This window comes from Sarcophilus harrisii, chromosome 5 (genome assembly GCF_902635505.1).
Source record: "Sarcophilus harrisii chromosome 5, mSarHar1.11, whole genome shotgun sequence".
Taxonomy (NCBI): Eukaryota; Metazoa; Chordata; class Mammalia; order Dasyuromorphia; family Dasyuridae; genus Sarcophilus; species Sarcophilus harrisii.
In genome coordinates, this window is record NC_045430.1 from 25,263,441 (window position 1) to 25,284,696 (window position 21,256).

At 33.3% G+C, this 21,256-nt stretch overlaps 1 protein-coding gene across 3 annotated transcripts in view; it reads right to left on the minus strand.

Moving 5' to 3' along the window:
* Nucleotides 1-21,253, minus strand: part of SCYL2 (SCY1 like pseudokinase 2) — a 61,866-nt gene extending 40,613 nt beyond the window's left edge. For 2 of the 3 annotated variants that reach the window (XM_031939589.1, XM_031939587.1), the window contains exons 1-2: nt 21,169-21,253; nt 5,882-6,086 (exon numbers count right to left, since the gene is read on the minus strand). In XM_031939589.1, the coding sequence (XP_031795449.1) occupies nt 5,882-6,058 (177 nt within the window). In that variant the 5' untranslated portion in view covers nt 6,059-6,086; nt 21,169-21,253. Of the gene's footprint in view, nt 1-5,881; nt 6,087-20,422; nt 20,945-21,168 lie in introns of those variants that run through there. The other variant, XM_031939588.1, reaches the window with a different exon arrangement.
* Nucleotides 21,254-21,256: the final 3 nt, after the last annotated feature.

Genomic DNA, 21,256 nt, shown 5'->3' on the forward strand with positions numbered 1-21,256 from the left:
TAAGAATGTACAAAAAGACCATTTGAGAGATACCCAGGAATATTTGTATGAATTGATGCAGACTATAATGAAAAGACTCAGATCAATTTATATGTTAACAACACGATGCATACAACTTTAAAAGTCTTAAGAACTTTGAGCCCAAGAACCAACCATAATTCCTACTGATCAATGACATATGCTACGTTGTTCTGACATAAAGCAGAATTATATACATCTGTGTCTTTATATATTTATATGATATATATGCACATATGTGCACACACATTATATACTTCTATGTGTCCTTTATATATATATATATATGCACACACATTTATATAAGATCCATGTGTTAAATACATTTGTGTATATACACAAACTTAAGTATACATATATAGCCAAAACAAATTTATTTTGCTTGACTAAGCATATTATAAGGGTTTTTTCTTTTTTTTTTTTTTTTAATTCCCAATAGGGGAAAAAGAGAGAAAAAGACATACTCACTGAAAAAAAAGATAAATGTAAAGAAATCAATTGCCTAGATAAACCTAAATAGAGTTTTTAAAACAAGTTGGAAGCTTAAAGCTTTTTTCACAGTGAATGCTCATTTGAGATAAGGAAACATCTCAAAACATAATTTGTTTAAACAAACAAACAAACAAAAAAAAAAAAAAAAAAAAAAAACTCCTGGAAAATGTTAGGCTACCATAGCTTATAATCCCAGACTAAAAAGTATATGCTATACTAATAAATGAATTTGTGACACTGCTGTAACGAAAATACTTGTGTTCCTAGCCTAATTTACTATTGATCAATTAATAAATTTACTTTAAATTAAGAGCTTTCTATGTTCCAGGCATTCTGCTACTCACTGGAAAAACAAAGATAGGCAAGACAGTTCTTTGAATATATTTCATTTCAACAAAAACGAAATATATCTGAACTTCTATTCTCAAAGAAAAAGTCATAACATTCTAAGTCATTATTTAACTCTCTAAATATTCCCTAGAAATCAAGTTACAAAATAATGTTTTTCTTAAAGTTATACAAATAAGAAAACTACAAAACAGACTAGGTTTCAATTTAAGAATAACTGAGGTTCACATTAAGTAGTCTCTGCTGCCAGGACATATCTAACATCATTAGCTGAAAATGCCAATGAAATAAGTCAAAGAAAATTCCATTTCAACTTTTAATTTTTTTTTATTGAAAAAATTTATTCCAAATTTTTAAAAAATGTTCACTGCTAACTCTATATAAAGAAGTTGCATAAAAAAACATTCTTCTCTGGGAGATGACTAAAAACCATTACATTGAATTCCCAATCCCTATATTTATGCACACCTGCATTTTTGATTTCCTTCACAAGCTAATTGTACAATAATTCAGAGTCTGATTCTTTTTGTACAGCAAAATAATGTTTTGGTCATGTATACTTATTGTGTATCTAAGTTATATTTTAATATATTTAACATCTACTGGTCATCCTGCCATTTAGGGGAGGGGGTGGGGGGTAAGAGGTGAAAAATTGGAACAAGAGGTTTGGCAATTGTTAATGCTGTAAAGTTACCCATGTATATATCCTGTAAATAAAAGGCTATTAAATAAAAAAAAAAATAAAAAAATAAAAAAACATTCTTACAACTGCAATCTTTTATGAGCAATTTTATTTCTGTAGTCCTAACAACTATGATTCATTATAACTTTATTAATTATTCAAAATGAAATGTTCTCAGTAAAAATGACCAAATGTAAGGAAGAACAGAGGAAATTGATTTAAAAAAAAATCAAAAGAAACCCATACAAATCATGACTCCTATGTAGGGGCTTACAAGTGTACCCTTCTTTCCATCTGACTGAAAAATCAATCTTAATGGCAGCATGAAATCTTTTCTAGTTATTCCTTTCACACACTCTCCCCACCCCACCAATCTACACATGAAAACTATAAGTAAAACAAAGATGCTAAAAAGCTAGAAATAACTAGCTTGGAAAGAACCCAGCACACCAATAATCACTTAGCCTTTTTAAATATGCTGCAGAATCCAATTCACTCTCTTCACACACATGATGATTTTTCTTTTGCTCTGCATTTTTTTGGGGTAAGATACCCTACCCTTTTCAACCATTTCTAAAACTATATAAATAAGAGAGATCTTTGAGGAGAAGATAAATGGGACAGGGGAGCACTTGAATTTAACTTGCTATGTGAGATTAACAATATATTAATTTAGATTGTAAGGCTATTTCAATATTATACAAAGAACAGATTATTTATTTTTTTATTTAAAAAAAAATCCTTTCATCTCTTTAAGCCAAGTAGACAAGAATTTTCCATCAAACATTCAATCTTCCACTGCAAAATTGATGTCAAATTTAACATGTTTCTATAGCAACAAGAAGCCATCAATATATGTATATGATATTGAATGGAAAAGAGGGAAAGTGTAAAAGACATGATGTTCATTGTTTCTTCATGATGAAGCACTGATCAGACATTTTTTTCCTTATTCTTTATTTCTTATTTTTTTCCCCTATATCTTCTTATTTGCCTCTCCATTCAATGAGATAAGAAAATTTTTAAGTGCCTAAAATAAACTGATCTATGTATTTCTGACTGTGCTAATATCCCCTCTCGGTTAACTGCCTATGAGCTAAATGAAAATCACTGAGGTACAGAGGTAGAGGAGCTTAAGCAAAAAACAAAACAAAACAAAACAAATAGAGAATGCAAATTGACTTAGAAAACCACAAATTAATATTATCTCTGTTTGCTATTTTGACTTTGTTAAATATTTCCTAATTCCATTTGGTGGGGTGGAGGAACAGGCTTTGATTGACCCCCTGGTATATAATGCACTCATAACTCAACATCTGCAAATCAGGGAGGTTCCATTCCTTAATATATTGCAGCAATTATATTCAAATGCATTTTTTTTTAATTATAGCTTTTTATTTACAAGATATATGCATGGGTAATTTTTCAGCATTGACAGTTGCAAATCCTTTTGTTCCAACTTTTTCCCTCCTTTCCCCACCCCTTCCCCCAGATGGCAGGTTGACCAATACATATTAAATATGTTAAAGTATAAGTTAAATACAATATATGTATACATGTCCAAACAGTTTTTATGCTGTATAAAAAGAGTTGGACATTGAAATAGTGTACAATTAGCCTGTGAAGGAAATAAAAATGCAAGCGGACAAAAATAGAGGGATTGGGAATTCTATGTAGTGGTTCATAGTCATCTCCCAGAGCTCTTTCCCTGGGTGTAGCTGGTTCAGTTCATTGCTGCTCTATTGGAACTGATTTGGATTATCTTCATTGTTGAAGAAGATCACGCCTTTTTTTTTTTTTTTTTTTTTTTTTTTTTTTTAAAGAATTTTTAAGTTTAGCATCATTTCTCTACCACCACCACCTCCAGTAAATACGACACCAGTATTTCAGGAACGAATTGTGAAGGAGTCTTTTTAGAAATGAATCTTTAAGATCATCTTTGGTTCCAGGAACTCCTTGTGAAGCAACTTAAAATTAAATGAGGAGGAAATAAAAAACTTCAATGTAGATCATTATCGAGTTTATCAATTTATAGTCTTCAAGAGCTGTCTGTGGCATAGAGGGCTCAACCCAAGGCGAGTTTCATGGTCAGCACATATCAGAAGAACAATGTGGACATGAGTCTTTCTAACTCCAAGGTCAACTTTCTATCCATTACATCAAGATATCTCACAGGAGCAACTATCTTTTCAATGAAAGAAATCAATAACCTGTGTGAGTGTGCTTTTATGCTTTTGAGACTTATAATTTTATAAATTAAGTAGTGATTTTTTTTAACGTAATCCATGGCTAAATAAGCCATTCTTTGAATGGGATAATTATTAAGCTAGATAGAAAAAAACGACAAGTTACATCAGACATTTTAAAAGACAAAATGATTAAATATCCTTTTAATAAATTCCTGATATGGATTCTGGACCTCAGACATTTAAAAAAGTAGTGATGAAAACAAATATAAGCAAGATTAAAAACTAACCACTGACTGTAAGGTAAATTCTCCTTGATTATATAGTAAGTTACTTTCTCATGAGTAAAAATTTTATTTTATATTTCAGTTGATACCTATGAAACCCCTATGCAGAGATACTGAAAGATGGGGGACAGGGGTGTGTGTGAGGAGGAAAAGATAGCATTTATAAAGATTATAATTTATAAAGATTTATATTTATAAATTTTATAAATTTATAATTTATAAAGATTAAACTTATAATTTATAAATTTTATAAAGATTATAAAGATTTATTTATAAAGATTAAATTTATAAAGATTAAAAGCTGTGTTACAATATAATGTGGAAATATGTTTAATATAATCATATATGTATAACCTATGTAAAATTGTTTGCTGTCTTGGAAAGGGAAAAAAAAATTAAAACTCAAAACTTTATAAAACTGCTGAAAACTACTTTTACATGTAATTAGGAAAAACCAAAATAATATTAATGGGGGGCGGGGTGTAAACTATGTTGACAAACAGCCCTTTACAGATGGAAAAATTTTCAAGCCTTTTCCTTTTCCAGATTAAAACAAACAAAATCAGAATGAGCCTGAATGACTTGCCCGAGATAAAAACCTATGGCTCCTTATTTCCTAAACTATATCAGATTATTATTCTAATAATTTCTAAAACTAAAATATTACGTCTATTTGGATAGCTTTAATACCATCAGCTTTATAACAATCACTCAAAAAAAAATTCATGATTCCCTATCAAAAATAAAAGCCACCCACCAACTACTTTTCAATCAGGCCCTATATATTAATAACAATATTTACCCTGTTACCAAAATTAATTTTGTATTTAAATTAGCCAAAAGCCTGGCTCCCTGTTCTTTTGCAATTCATTCTTAATCATAAGCATAACTGTTCACAAAAAAGTTAAATTAAAAAGCAAAGGATAACTATGCACAATACAGTCATCTATTCCAAACCTTACCACATGTGCTTTGTATTTATGGGAAAGTAAAAAGATGCTAGCTAATAATATTTTAAGACTATGTATTAAACGTAATTTGGGAGATGTGGTCAACACAAGAGAAATTTGTTTTGTTAGTTTGTGCATATCTGTTAGGAGGATTTAGGTTTTCTTTTTTAGGGGGAAGTGAAATTAATTTTTTGAAAAAATAAAATGTAAATTTACCAAATATATATCTCAAGCATTATTAACTTGAAGAGTACACTAGTCCATGTCAATGCCTCTCAAAAAAACTATCAAAAAGTGACAGCACTCACATTTCTACAAAATTCTAACACTTATCCACTGATATTTAGTAAGGTAATCTAAACCTGTCTCAAACAGCTAGAAATGCTTACCCCAAAAAAATTTTTTTAATGAAAACCTCATTTTAAAACAATGGATTCATTAACTATTCCAAAACATACTAATCCTTATATTATACAATTTTTACATTCAAATAAGGTACAAATAAAATCTGTCCAATAACAAAAAAGAGAAAATCATATAGAATTTTGCATTTACTCAAGAGAGAAAAATGTTAGTCAGTAAGTGAAGCCAAAGTCACAGCTAATTATAAAAAATTCAACAAATAATTTTGCCATAACACATCATTAAATCAGGAAAGTAAGCTAAAGGGGCAGAACCTCACTTCTTCTAATACAAAGTCTTCATATTACAAGATATATCTTAGTTTTGTTAACATATGCCTATCTCATAAGACAAATAAAATTAAACTGTAGGTTGGTATGACACAGAAAAATCTGCAAGTAAGTAGATCAAAACAACAAAAATAACATGGTTTACCTGATAGTATTTCTTAAGATAAAAGGCACAAATTGGTATCTTAAACACAATTTTTATTACTAGCTTTCATTTCAAGCTTACCTGTTTAGTTGACTTTTTTGTGCCATTGAAAATCTTCCAAGCTAGCCCATTGCCACCACTGGCAACATGTCGACCAACATCGAATTCTCTGGTGACAGGATTTCCCATTACTGCACTGGTGACATCAGCTGTTACTTTTGTAACTGTACTCTTCAATTTATTCAGCATGGACTCCATTGTTGCAATGTTTTGCAATTCTATTTACCTAAATATATAATGAAAGGGAAAAAAATGCTTTGAAAATTGCAACAGTATGCAAAAGAAGAGCCTTAATTCTCAGAGATTAACCATGATGTTTGTAAAAAGTTCAACACCCAAAGGTTTTATTTCATGTAAAATACAATACACATACATAAAAACTATAGAAGTTTATAACAAGAAAAAGAACCCAGTCATATGTCCTTGGTAAGTAAAAACATAAGCCTGGAAAATAAATTTTCCAAATTTTAATTGCAATCAAGATCGTACAGAAAAGTCATAGAAAGAAAAGTGGTCAAATGATTTGAACAAATATTTTTCAAAAGGCAAACCATCAGCAACTGTATGGGGAAAAAAATCTTCCAAATCACTAAGAGAAATGTAAATCAAAACAAGTTTTACTTGACACATGACAAAAATGAAAAATGATACAAAGAGTCAATGCTGGAGGAACAGTAGAAAACTGGGTACACGAATACAGTTATTGTAGCTGTGCTTTAGTTCAATTCTTCTGAGCCATGATTTGAAATTAGGCTAGAGAAATCACTCAACTGTTCAATTTTGGGGAATCTCTACTGGCCATACTATTTCAAAAAAGTAAAATACAAAGACAAAACATAGACCAAACTATCTGTAACAACACAAAGCTGAAAACCTAATAGCTTTACTAGAAGAGGGGATTAACTGAGCTGTAGTAAGCAAATATAGTGAAATATTAATGTACAATTTTTTTTTTTTTAAAATGAGTAACTCGAAGAAAAAGACTCGCATGAACAGATGTAAGGAGAAATGAGCAGAACTAGGAGACTATTCACAAAGATTTTTACACAACACGAAGAGACAGAAAAACAAATTGCTGTGACCAATCTCAATCCCATTGAACACAGATGAAATACATAATTTGCTAAGCTATGAGATGGAGGAATATAGGACACAGATAAATGCACTGTGTCTTAAATGCATGCACATTCTTAAATATGGTTTAACTTAATTGTTTTTCTTTGTGAGAAGAGATGGTTTCAATAAATGAATATAGTGTAAAAATCCAAAGGTATCAAACATTTAAAGACCACTCATGAGAAGTTACATCCTTCAAAAGCAGCTTTTCCAAAGTTCACATGAAATTAAAATCTCATTTACCAGATGTGGAACATGGTAAACTAGAGAAGGAAAAGGAAGAATTACCAGAGGTGAAATGTTGTAGTTATCCATCAAATATATCTACTGAATCTACATAAAATGACAGTTACCATGTACATGGAAGCACTTACTGTGTAAGTCTTACTCATTTTATTCAGTCTTTAAAACCATCAATTTCATGGGGGATGACAGTAATACAAAAATGCTATTAAAAATCTAAAAATAAAATATTGAATTGTTCCAAAATTTAAGTGATGAGCTTCCAGAAGAAAAAAAAAATATAAGAAAAAAATTGATTTAAAATGTTGCAAAAAAGACCTCAAATGCTTCAATTTTTTTATAAGAATTTTACCTAGTTTACTTTCATTCTACCTAAAAATACTTTTAACATGATCCTTTAGCAAAACCTCAGTATCTCTGATTTTGGAATAAGTAACAACTTGAATTTTTCCCTACTTTTATGAATACAACTATAACTATTTATATCTACAATTGCTAATTCTCAAATTGTAATTTGTTACTAAAATAAATTTTGACTACTTAACAGAAACATTTCTCTTTACAACTATCTTAATAATGATCTCCTTCCAGAACTTAATTGCTCTGCTAGGTACTTAAGATAACATTGCAGTATATATATAACTATACATATAAGTTGTTCTCCACAAATATCTGCTATTAATTCAGATACATAAGGCAACTATAAAAAGAGAATAGATGTTAGAAGAAAAGATAAACTGCTACTAAGGTAAAATGAAAATTACATTTCAGAATGTGGACTGAACTTAGCAATTTTGAAATATAAATTTTAATCACCACCAGTAACTACTTAAGGGATGAACTATCATCACAGAACCTAATATAACTAATTCTTAAAATTACATACAAGTCATTCTAATCCTTTATTTTCAAACCAAGATTCACTTCTCTAAATTAAAACTGAACAGAAGCCATAAACAGTAAATTTTAAAACAATAAAACCAAACCAGCTGGCACTTTATACTTTGTTTACAACATATGCTATGAATCACAAAAAGACATATAACATAATAACCATCTTACAAAAAAGAAAAAATTCAAACCTTTTCCACCTCTAAATTATGAACCAAAATAAAAATAGCACTGTTTTTAAAAAGTTCAAGTTCAGTACATACAAGTAACAAAGAGTCCACTGCCACCTCATTCTGTAAAAATCTAGCCTCTAGTAGAACAAAAAATAAATTATTGATTCTCCACAGTCCCAATGAGAGACTATCTGCTATCAAAGGCCCAGACTACTTCAGAAAGAGAAAGCCAATAGACACTGGATTAGGAATTTTTTGACCTTGGCAAACCCATGAAACAAAGAAAAGTACCAGATGGTCCTGAAGCTATTCTGCTCTGCAGGAACAGTAGTGGAAAGGAAGGCAGTGGACAAAGGAGGCAAAGACCACAAAGTTTTCACACCATCTATAAACACTGATTTAACTGTTGGCAATCACGGAAAAAGACATGAAGACACTGTACAATTGAAACAAACTGCCAATTTTGAAAAAAATCAGAAATGCACACAGGACAACAAAGTGCCATTGATTTCCACCATTTCTTCCAGAAGTTTAGTTAAGAAAAAGGAAATCATTTTTTTTTATTTCCTTCACAGGCTAATTGTACACTACTTCAAAGTCCGATTCTTTTTGTACGGCAAAATAACTGTATGGACATGTATACATATATTGTATTTAACTTATACTTTAACATAGTTAACATGTATTGGTCAACCTGCCATCTGGGGGAAGGGGTGGGGGGGAAGGAGGGGAAAAGTTGGAACAAAAGGTTTGGCAATTGTCAATGCTGAAAAATTGCTCATGCATATATTTTGTAAATAAAAAGCTATAATAAAAAAATAAAAATTTAGATCAAAGAAAAAAAAAAAGAAAAAGGAAATCACTACAATGAGGCAGGGTAAAGAACCTTTATCCTGTGTCAGTCTACAAACTTTTTTTTTTTGAGAGAACAGGACAGAGAAAGGCAAAAAAAAAAAAAAAAAAAATTAGAATATAGACTGAAAAACAGAAATGTGAGCAAAATATTTTCCCAGAATAGTAAAGGTGAGAAGGAAGATAAATCACAGAAACCCAAGATCTTACCAAAAATTTAAGATGGAAAAAGAGGCATTCACTTTTGGATATGGGTAATGCTACAGTAACTTGTTTTACTTATCTTTGCATATGCATTACAAGAATTTTTTTTTATATTGGGGAAAAGGAAGTGGGAGAGTAAACAAATATTTATTAATTGAAAAATAAGGTAAAGTGAAAAGAACTTTATCATGCTAAAAATATTGTTAGCTTAAGTTGGAAGGGGCAAGTATAAATTTGCAATATTTCTATATATATTTATTTTTATTCTTGATAACAAATGAATACATTTCATCCCAAAGGATCTAAAAAGGGTAAAGTTGGGAGAGCTAGATGGGACAATGGCCCCAGCTGTGAAGACAGGTGGACTTGAGTCAAATTTGATCTCTGATCCCCCCCCCAAAAAAAAAAATAATAAGAAGGGGATAATCAAGAATCACTTAAATTTTACAGGTTATCTAATCCAACAGGATTATCCACTGTAACATACTTGACATTCATTCATTTCTGCTCAAAGACTGCCAATCTAGGGAAAGCCAGTATCACCTAATATAGCTCATTTGGCTTGTGTAGAGAGAGCTCTGTTAAGAGTTGTTTTTTGTTTTTTAAACAATTTTTCCCTAAAATCTGCCTTTCTGCAACTACCACCAATTTCTGCTTTTGTCCATGAAGGTAAATAAAAACAATTCCAATCCCTAAGCTCACAAACTCCTTAAATCTTCTCCTGCCTAAATTTACCAAATTACCTGCTTAAACTTATCAAGTAAACTTCATATGTTGGAAGTCAGAGGTCCTTATCTATCTATCCTGTCTACTCTGCTCTAGACTCCCTTTTATCTATGTCCACTTCAAATAATGGTGCACAGAAATGAAAACTATATTCTCTATGGGTTCTGATCAAGGCAGACTTTTTAGAGGGCTCCTGACTTGACTTCTGCAAACTGACCTAAAGTATCTCAAGACTGGATTCATTGGGCATTGTTAGTGAAGTCGTGAAATGATCTGGAGAATAATTTGGGCACTATGGCCAACTGACTAAAAAATTGAGCATACCCTTGGTCCAGCAGCACCAAAAAGACCATAAAAAGGGGGATAGGACCCATATGTGCAAAAAAGTTTGTGGCAGCCCTTTTGTAAGTGGAAATTGAGTGGATTCCCCTCAGTTGGGGAATGGTCAAATAAGTTAGGGTTTATGAATGTTAATGGAATATCATTTTTTTTTTAAGGCCGATTTCAGAAAAGTCTGGAAAGATTTACATGAACTGATGTTGAATGGAGTGAGCAGAATCAAGAGAGCATTGTACACAGCAACAAGAAGATTATGTGATGATCAACTGTGATGGACGTGGCTCTTTTCAACAATGAGGGGATTCGGGACAATTCCAAGACTTGTGATGTCAAGTGCTATCCATATCCAGAAAGAGAACTATGGAGACTGATTGTGAATCAAAGCATAGTATTTTCATTTTTTTGTTGTTTGTTTGCTTCACTTTTTACCCTTTTGATCTGATTTTCCTTGCACAGCGTAATGAACATGGAAATATGTTTAAAAGAATAACATTCACAATAATTCAGAGTCTGATTCTTTTTGTACAGCAAAATAATGTTTTGGTCATGTATAATTATTATGTATCTAAGTTATATTTTAATATATTTAACATCTACTGGTCATCCTGCCATTTAGGGGAGGGGGTGGGGGGGTAAGAGGTGAAAAATTGGAACAAGAGGTTTGGCAATTGTTAATGCTGTAAAGTTACCCATGTATATATCCTGTAAATAAAAGGCTATTAAATTAAAAAAAAAAAAATAAAAAAAAAAAATAAAAGAATAACATTCTTCTTCCTTAGAAGAATAACCCATATCATTTTGCTTGCTGTCTTGGGGAAGGAGGAAGGAAGAGGGATGGAGAAAAATTTCGAACAAAGTTTTACAAAGATGAATGTTAAAAACTATCTTTGCATGTATTTGGGAAAACAAAATATTAAAAACAAAAAAAACACCGGATTCATTGTTTTGGATGCCACATCACAATGCTGACCCAACATGCACTAAAATCCCCAGATTCTTTTGCCATAAACTTTTAATACTATTCTAGAAATCTATTTAAAGCAAAACAATTTTAAAGGCAGAGGAATTATTTTCAAGATAACTAAAGTGTGATGCCAAATGATTAGAAACATGACAAACAGTACTGTTTTCAAAAGGGCAAATAGGTTACCATCTTATCCTCTATGAAAATGAGGAGGAAGCAAAAGGTTTCCAATTAAACTGTTTCTGGACAGCAGACCACATCTTCAGTGAAAAGTGAACACAAAATTCATCAATGATTCCACTGAACCACAGATCTGGAGCTGGAAGGGACCTCAAAGACCATCAAGTCCAACCCCCTTATCTGACAGGTAAAGAAACTGAGACCTGGGAAGGTTAACTGTCTTTCCTAATTAGCGTCAGTAAACATCACAGGAAGAATTACTGATCTTCTTTCCATACTCCATTGACTCTATACATCAATATGCAGCCTTAAAAGGTTGAGATGACAGCACCAGGAAAGTGGCCGAAGTAGGGTGTGAAGTGTCATGTGATCCAATGAAAGGGAACAAGCCCACCTTATGAAATCTTTCAGTCTTACCTTTCCATAGCCCTAAGAGGTAGCTTAAAAATAACTTGGTCAAGTCATATGCTTAACTGAGAAAATACAAAGTGTTCCGGCTCTTTAACTTAATTCTTTTTACAAAAAACACCATTGGTGCCCTCCATGAAGTAGGCTGGCAGCTCCTTGAAATCAGCTTGAAGGTTTCATTTCTGATTTTACTTCCAATTCTTTTACCACAATTTCTAGCAAATACAAGGCAGTTAAAAACTAGTTGTGAAAATACAGTGAGGTTTAAATAGTTAAATATATATTAAGAAGTTGAATTATAGATAAGTGGTAATGTTATTCTGCAACACAAATTTAAAAAGAGGATATTAAAATCTGTCTGACAGTATTATTTTACATGCCCTACAACTGGACAGTAGCAGATGTTAAAGACTAGAAGAATGGCAGAGATTAAATACTGAAATCTTGACATTTAAGTTAAAATGCTTTTCCTACTAACAAAATTTTAAGCATACATTTATGTAAAGCAAGAGGTAGTATGACATGATGGACATAGATTACAATCAGACATACAAAATCCTAAATTCAAATTCAGTCTCTGACACTAGCTTAGATAACCATGGGTAAGTCACTTTAGCCTCTTTGTGCCTAGAAAATCTTAAAAGCTAAATTAACGACAGGTTATGAACTGAAATAGTCAAGGGAGTTACCAAGCTGCTCACAATTCCTCCATAAAATAATAATTTTATTTTAAAATATTACTAAAATAAATTTTTGGACTGAAATTCAAAGTGATATTCATTTGATTTTAAATATTTGTTGCCAAAGAATAACAATCCAACAATAAAAATTTATTAAGTGCATACTATGTAGCAGCCACAATGTTAAATGCTGGGAATACAAAAGATAGATTAGTATGTTAAGGTTGAGGGCATGCACTAACATGGTTTTTGCTTTTGAAAACTATTCAAATAAAAATTTTGGACTGAAACTCAGTGATATTCATTTGATTTTAAATACAAGTCAAATGAATTCTCATTTAAAAACAGGAACCCATTTTTGGCAAGCATTTCTGTCAAAATTGTGTAATCCTACTACACATATAATATATTTTTGAGACTTGAGTAAAGGCGTCTATAAAACATTCTGAAATATTTCATCTTTGGAAGTAATGTATTAGCATACTAGAGATTTTAAGGAAATTAAATTTTCCAGAAGAAAAGAAACAAAGTAGCTTTAAGGGAAGAAGACTTGGGTTTAAGTTGTAACATTGACCACAGACTGGCCATGTGTACTTCAAGGCCCCAGAACTTCTCTGAGGCTCCCCCAATGATTAAGGAAGTTCCTCAACAGGAGTTACCAATGGCATCACAAAGTTCTACCTCTATCCTATGTTTTCCAATACATTTCAGTCACAGTCTTCAATCACTTCTGCTGGATCTTTCTCAATTAACTTAGGTTATAATTGTACAATAATTCAGAGTCTGATTCTTTTTGTACAGCAAAATAATGTTTTGGTCATGTATACTTATTGTGTATCTAAGTTATATTTTAATATATTTAACATCTACTGGTCATCCTGCCATTTAGGGGAGGGGGTGGGGGGGTAAGAGGTGAAAAATTGGAACAAGAGGTTTGGCAATTGTTAATGCTGTAAAGTTACCCATGTATATATCCTGTAAATAAAAGGCTATTAAATAAAAAAAAAAATAAAATAAAAAAAAAAATCAATTAACTTAGCTTAAGTGCCACTTCTTATACTTACTTATTAAATGATCCAATACCTCCTACCACTACACCCCAACTTGCCTGACTCCCAAAGGAGCTCCTTGAGGGTGAGTGCTGTTTTGATTTTGTCTGTGTATTCAGAGGACTTAGCACAGTGTCATTTAGGCATTTAATCAAATGCTAACTAAATTGAACAATAAGATATAGCACAAGGGAATATAAACATAGCATAAATTTTGACCTTAAAAGATGTTGTAACTTACAACAAATAACTAGAATTTCCTCAATAAAATCAAATATCTATTATTAAGTACTAGGTTCTAAGTGGAATATTAGACATAAATAGACAAAAAAAGCACAGGCCTCAGTTTTCATTATCTTCAGGGAGAGGAGGTAATATACATGTGAAAAACTAAACAAAACTTAAACATCAATCTAAGAGATATAACAATTTAGTATTTTGAAAGTGCCAAATAAACATTACAGAAATAAATGGTATAAGTTCAGAGATGCATAAAACTAGTGTGGGTAAGAATGAATTTGGAACACTTTACAAAAGAAGTGGGATAATAACACAAATCCCTATCAAATATTTATATGTTAATGGATATCTATTTCAGAAAATGCCTATTTATGAGTAAATTACTGAACGCCTATATACTTAATAAGATATATGGATCTGGAATCAGAATTTAGAATAAAATTTCACTTCTGAAATCTATCTGAATGATCTCTGGATTTCAGTTTCCTCAATTATAAAATTAAGTGATTGGACACTTTCTGTAGCTAAATCTATAATTATTAAGATGATTTCTTATGAAAAAATTTGAAACTGGGAAAGTGCTATCATTTTCAATTCTTAGGTAGATCATTTTTGGTCAACATCTCCAGGGTGTCAACTGCTCAAAAAGTACTATCTGTAAGTTTTCCACTAAAGTTCTATACCCAGAGTTTATGGTGACATAGAAATGAACATGAATTCTTAAAGAGGAAGCTTTCCCTAGAGCCCCCTTCCCCCCAAATTGCTTATCTACAACTATGTAAAGTGAAAAATAAGAAATAAAAGTCAATAAGTTAAGAATTTAAGCATGCTATTTTAAATACTACAAATGCAAAGAATAAATACATTGCTACTTGCTTGTTAAAAACTTCCTTTTTTTTTTTTTTTTTTTGAGGCAATCAGGGTTAAGTGACTTGCCAAGGAACACACAACTAGTAAGGGTCTGAGGCCACAATTGAACTCAGGTTTTCCAAGTGGACCTTATCTCTAGAGTGAGTACTCTACTTACTGCACCACCTGGCTGCCTCCCAACTCTCCTTTCTTTCAACAAACAGAAAACTGTTGAATGTGAGGATGTGTCCCAACTCCAATCATTGTTTTATACTGTTCTGTTTAACTGTCTTCACTGAAAATAATCATATGTATAACTGATTAAATTTAGCAATTAAAAAAATCTGAAGACAGGACTAAGTGTGAAGAAATAACACCTAAGAATTGACTACCAAGAGAAGAATTCTGCAATTAAATCTAAGCAGAGATCAAGGGATGAACACTTGAGAATGACTACCAAGTGAAGAATCCTGCAATTAAATCTACTTAAGCAGAGATCAAGAGGTAGATGAATACTATCCACACTAAATAAATCAATAAATAAAATCAAATATCTCTGAAATAGCATTTATGAACACCATTATTTGGAATTCCACCAAATGTAAACATTTACCACCACAATCAACATCTTAACCACTTGATAATTCTTAGTTACTATAGTCACCTCTACAAGAAAATAGTAATTCCCATTATATTATAGTTATTTGAACTCACAAAACAAAAGCAAAAAATTTAATAAACAGATACAGAACATACAGAATTACATTTAATTTTTCTTTGGATATCCCAAGAAAAATAGGTATGAAAAAAAGTTCATCTTCCATAACAATGGCATCATTTCTGGAAAAAAATTTAATTTCAAATTCAACTAAAATTGAACAGAAATGTTTTTCTGCACTGATTCCCAGGTCCCTAAATTCTCACTCACTACTCAGGTATTTTATTTGCATTCCAACTAGTTTCCCAATCTGTAGGGTCTCCTCTAACCCATATTCCCATTTAACTAACACTCATCTTCCTACTCTGAGAAATTCATGGTAGAGTGAATAGTGCTGGGTGTCTACACCAGGAGGATCTCTATTCAAATTCAACTTCTGACTCTTCCTCACTTAGTAATAAAGAGTCACAGGACCACAGATTTAGAATAGCAAGAACTTCAAGAACTCAGAGTTCATGAGTCCTATACCTTAATTTTACAGGGAGGAAACTAAGACTCGATATTAAGTGACAATATCTGAGGTGGGATTAGATGCTGGGTCTTTCAGTCTCCAAGTCCGGCACTTCACTACACTACATATCACTTTATTTCTTTGATTCTTAGTTATTCATTTGTAAAATGGGGATAATAATACCTGTAGTATCTCCTTCACTAGATTTGAAAATAAATAAAATAGTAGATGAAAAGTAATTTTACAAACTTGAAAGTATTATGTAAGAGTCATTACTGCAAACCAACTCATATCACTCTTATTTCAAAAACTTTCTATAATTCCACAAAATCTATAAAATAAAATCCAAAACTTTGCTTGGGATGAAAGGTTCCCCATAATAGGACTTCCTACTCCATGACTGGAAGAACTGGTATGATGGGAAGCATATACAAGTATCCCAAAACCAGAGAAAAATGGCATGTAAACACCTCCATAATATATTATCAAAGGAACAGAAATTTTTTAAAAGAACCATAAATTAAATATGAAAAATTATTTATAATTATTACTAAGAGAAATGCAACCCAAAATAAGGCTGAAGTTTCAATTTATATCCAGCTGATTAGCAAAGATATAAAAGATAAAAATGCCTAGTGTTTTTTGGGTTATACAAAGACAGTAACATTAATGTACTGCTGAAGTAGCTGTGAACTGGTCCTCTCAATCAAGAAAACAACTTGCATTTGTTGAGAGAAGTTATTAGCCTGCAAACTAGCTACTGGGCATATACCTCCAATAGATCAAAGAGAGAAAGCCCATAAATATACACAATATTTCAAGCAGCTCTTTTTGTAGAAAAGTTAAAAAAAAGTATATATTCATCAGTTTCTTCCTAGTCTAAACAAATTATGATATATGCATGTAATTGAATTTTGTTACACAGCAAAATATTTTAATTCAGAAATAGATGGAATATTGTACGTAGGAATCAATGAAGAAAGCAAAACTAATAAAGTAAGTTACTGAGAATGCACAATATCATAAATTAGACCACTACAAACAGCAGCTAAATTACTAATTAAAGAAAATGTCCAATGAAGGATGTAGAAGTTAGTTAATAGAACACTTTTCCATTCTTTCAGTAGAGATTCATTATAGAAGCAAATGTTGGAAATTTTATCAGATAGTTATTGTGTGCTTGTTTTGCTTAATCTTCTATGTGACAAGGAAAGAGTGCAGGTAGGGCAATAAAGGAAAATATTTTTGTCATCAAAATCAAAAGGCATTAATAAAAACAAAAACAAAATTCGCAATCAAGAGGCTAGCCTTTGAGTCCTAACTCTTCCTGAAGACCTACAAAGTCATCTTACCTCTCTAGATAGACTTCAGTTTCCTGATCGGTAAAAATCCTTTTAGACTTAGGAAGTGATCCCACAATTGATTCATTCCATTCATCCTCTTCCATGTGAACCTCCTTTACATATTATACATATCAAACTGAATTGTATTTCCCTGATTTTATCCTGTTCTCTTCCACATCCATGTCTACATTAACCACTGCCCCTCTGCTCTACCCATTTCTGGGAATGCTGATGATGCCCAAGTCCAAATCTGCTTACAAGATTTAGTTTAGATTCCACCTTCTCCATGAAGTCTTCCCTTATCCCCCAAATTAGGAACAAATGCTATATCTCTTCTATGCAATCATCATATTAAAGAATTATAATTATTCCTGTACAAATATACAGTTCCCTGAGGGAACACATTTTTCCAACTATTCCCAAGTGACTATAAAATACTAATTAGTATCTGTTGAAGTGAATGTACAGAGTTTAAATTCAATGGCTAACAATTCTTGAATGATCAATATAATAGATATCAGCAGAGTGGTGAAGCAGACTGTGAAGGATCTATAACTTTTTCAAGTATTTATTTGAAAAGATTTATTGGGGGGAAGCTGGGTGGCCCAGTGGATAGAGCACTAGCCCTGAAGTCAGGAGGACCCGAGTTTAAATCCAGTCTCAGACATTTAACACTTCCTAGCTGTGACCCCAATTGCTTCAGCAAAAAAGAGAAAGAAAAGAAAATGAAAATATTAAGTATCTTATGTGGGAGGCACTGGAGATTCAAAGATAAAGATGAAAAACAATTCTTTCATTCTCAAACAGGAGAAACTTCCAAGATACAATCCCTCCACTGAAACGGATCACAACCTGCCTAGACTTAATAAATACAGGGTTGCTATATATCTAGTGTCATGAGCAAGATCTGAATCTCAACCCTTCAAGCAGAGTATTCAATCCACTAATGCAATGCTATTATGACGTACTGATGGCACATAAGCACACATATTTCTATGGAATGAATGTTCTGGAAAAGAAGTTCTTTGTGATATAACCCTCTGTAAATCATGGGAAGCACAACACATACATAAGTGCCATCAATGATAAAAATATCTTCCCGCTCAGCTTCTATTTATCCCTACAAAGTTGTGAAATCTTCAAAATTGGTCCAGCTCCTGACACTTCATCCCCCTCTCTATTTCAGGCTGCTTAAATGTTGAAGAAATGACTAGATATACATTGTAATCAGAACTGAAAAGCATCTTTAGTGATCCAAGCCCTCCATTTCACTAAAGAGCAAAGTGAGGCCCTTAAGTGAGTCCAAATTCACACAGCAAGAAAACAGGAATAATAAATAATTTCACATTATCTCTTTATTGATAAGTCCCTGGACTCCCTGGCATGGGCTTCAAGAAGTTCATGACAACAGAAAAGTTTGCCTATGTCCCTTAGACTTACTACAGATTCCTTCAGCAATGGATCCTCCAATCCAACTTATAAGCTAAATAACAAACCCTTCTACACCAGACTTCAGAAGTGAACACTTCCAGCTCCAGAGTCCGTAAAGCCTCAGCACAAGTCCAAATCATACCCTCTACTTAAAATGCTATTATAAAGTCCTCCTGTCTTTTTCCTAAGACTAGGTCTAAGGGACACAGGAGTTTCAGGGTTCAAGTAATCTTGTTAAGATGATATGGTTGAATCTACTGGTCATCCTGCCATCTGGGGGAGGGGGTGGGGGGGTAAGAGGTGAAAAATTGGAACAAGAGGTTTGGCAATTGTTAATGCTGTAAAGTTACCCATGCATATATCCTGTAAATAAAAGGCTATTAAATAAAAAAAAAAAAAAAAAGAAGATGATGATGATATGGTTGAAAGAAACATGACAAGTCCAGGAGAGTACAACTGTGGGAAATTATTACTATCTGTATCTAGATGGGGTGGGGGAAAATCTTTGAGTATTTGGTTTAATTAAAGAACTCAAAAATCTATTCTAACTCTAAAATGAGATCTGTGGCTATTGCATAGCATCTCCATGCTTTATGAAAAGCTTGAACTTCCAAATTACACTCAAAAATATCTACTCTCACCTAATGTATTTTAAATAGTATTTGATCAACCAATCTCTTTAAATGCACAAAGTAAAATAATATCTAATAAAAGGAAACATTTACTTAGCACTGAAAGGTTTATAAAGCATTTAACATGTTATCTCATTGTAATACATCCACATTAGTTTTATTTGGTCTTTTTGGACACATTTATCTTTAGTTATGAAATAAGTAGATAATATGATGGAAGAAACAAGACCTTGGACAGACTTTGGGAGATAGGAGAGGACAGGAGGGACTGGCATGCTCTGGTCCATTGGATCACCAAGAGTCAAGACACAACAACAAACAACAATATCTTTATCTATATAGTATAAGTAAGTGTATACCCTAATAAAGGTCATTTGCTCAATTTAGACTGGGATTCTAGAGTGGGGAACAGAAACAATGTCTTCAGTATACAATCACAGCAGATACATTCCTCCAACACTATTTTTTCCTCCCCCACAAATATCTGTCTTGACTATTACCACTTTGTTGTATTTTTAACAGCAACATTTACAAACAATACTGTTGCACAAGTCATTCCTATGCTTCTTTCAAAACAAACCAACACCATCTTACCTTTATACTTCTAAAAAAAACCTTTTCCCTTTCTCCAACAACCCTATGAAATACCTTCTATTTTTATATCTCTGAAGATAATAAATCAAACTTTTTCTTGTAACAACCATTTTTTCCTCTCCAAACGTATCTTTCACGACAATAATAAAACTTACATATAATATTATTGCCTAAGCTATTCTTACTTTTCTTTCACAATAACAATAACCCTAACTCTCCATTATTTGTTATTCCGAAGTTCTCCTCTCTTTGTCCAAATAAAATACCCTAAATCTTTATTTCTCCATGAGCCAAGTCAACCAAAACACAGATCACAAGGCGAGCCCCAGTCCCACAGCTTTTAAGCTACCACTGGAAACATATCGGGAAATATTCTTCATCATGCAAGTTTACACTGTGACAAATCGACAACAGCCCAGACCCACTTTTAAGTTACCCAGTGCAAAAGTAAAAAACAAAACAAAACAAAAAAACATTACTTTTTCTTAGTGGAAGTTCATAGCGACAAACTGACAAACTTGGGAGTGAAGTTGATTTTTTCCAAAGTCCATTTTAATACATCATGGTGAGCCACGTTACTTATTAGACTTTTAAAAAAGTAATTTACGGTTTCTCAATCATCAAGAAACACACGCTGAGAACGAAGCCGCAAATTTCAGGTACAAGAAGCCTACTCCGTGGCGCGCAAAGGGGACGGAAGAGAAGCCGGAGGCGGTCTCAGCTCTCCAGGAACTCCCGGTGGGATGGGGGACAAAAACAACACGCCCACATCCACAAGGAAGTCAAGGCTGTGGAACTCAGGGAGAGTCTTCCTTTTTAAAATAAACACGCAAACAAGCCTTCGTTTGGCCGCTTATTTAAAGGCTCCGGCCAGAGTCGCCGTCGGGGGCCGAGGAGAGGCGGAGAGGGTCGTCACTAGGCTCCAGCCGCGGGCTGACCCCCCGCCGCGCTCCTGGGGGGAGGGGGAGGGGAGGGGGAGGGGGGCCCAGTAAGAGCTTTCTGAGAACTGGCCGGGTCGGTGCTCTCCCCGTGGGCTCCGCAGCGAGGGCGGGCCCGAGACCCTGGAAGCGGCAGGAAGCGCGGCCCTCCCTCCCCGCGCACCCTCCGCCGTCGGGCCGCGGCCTCCCCGGGGGCGACACCCGATAACCGCAGTCGGGGCGGGCCTAGGCCGGGCGGAGGCAGCCGGAGCGGCGACAGCTCCGTGGCGCGAGACCCCGCGGCTCACCTGCTCCGGCCGACGGCCCCGGAGGGGGGCGGTGCAAGGGTTCGCGGCGGCTACTCTACCGCCATCTATGCCGCTTCCACGGCCCTAG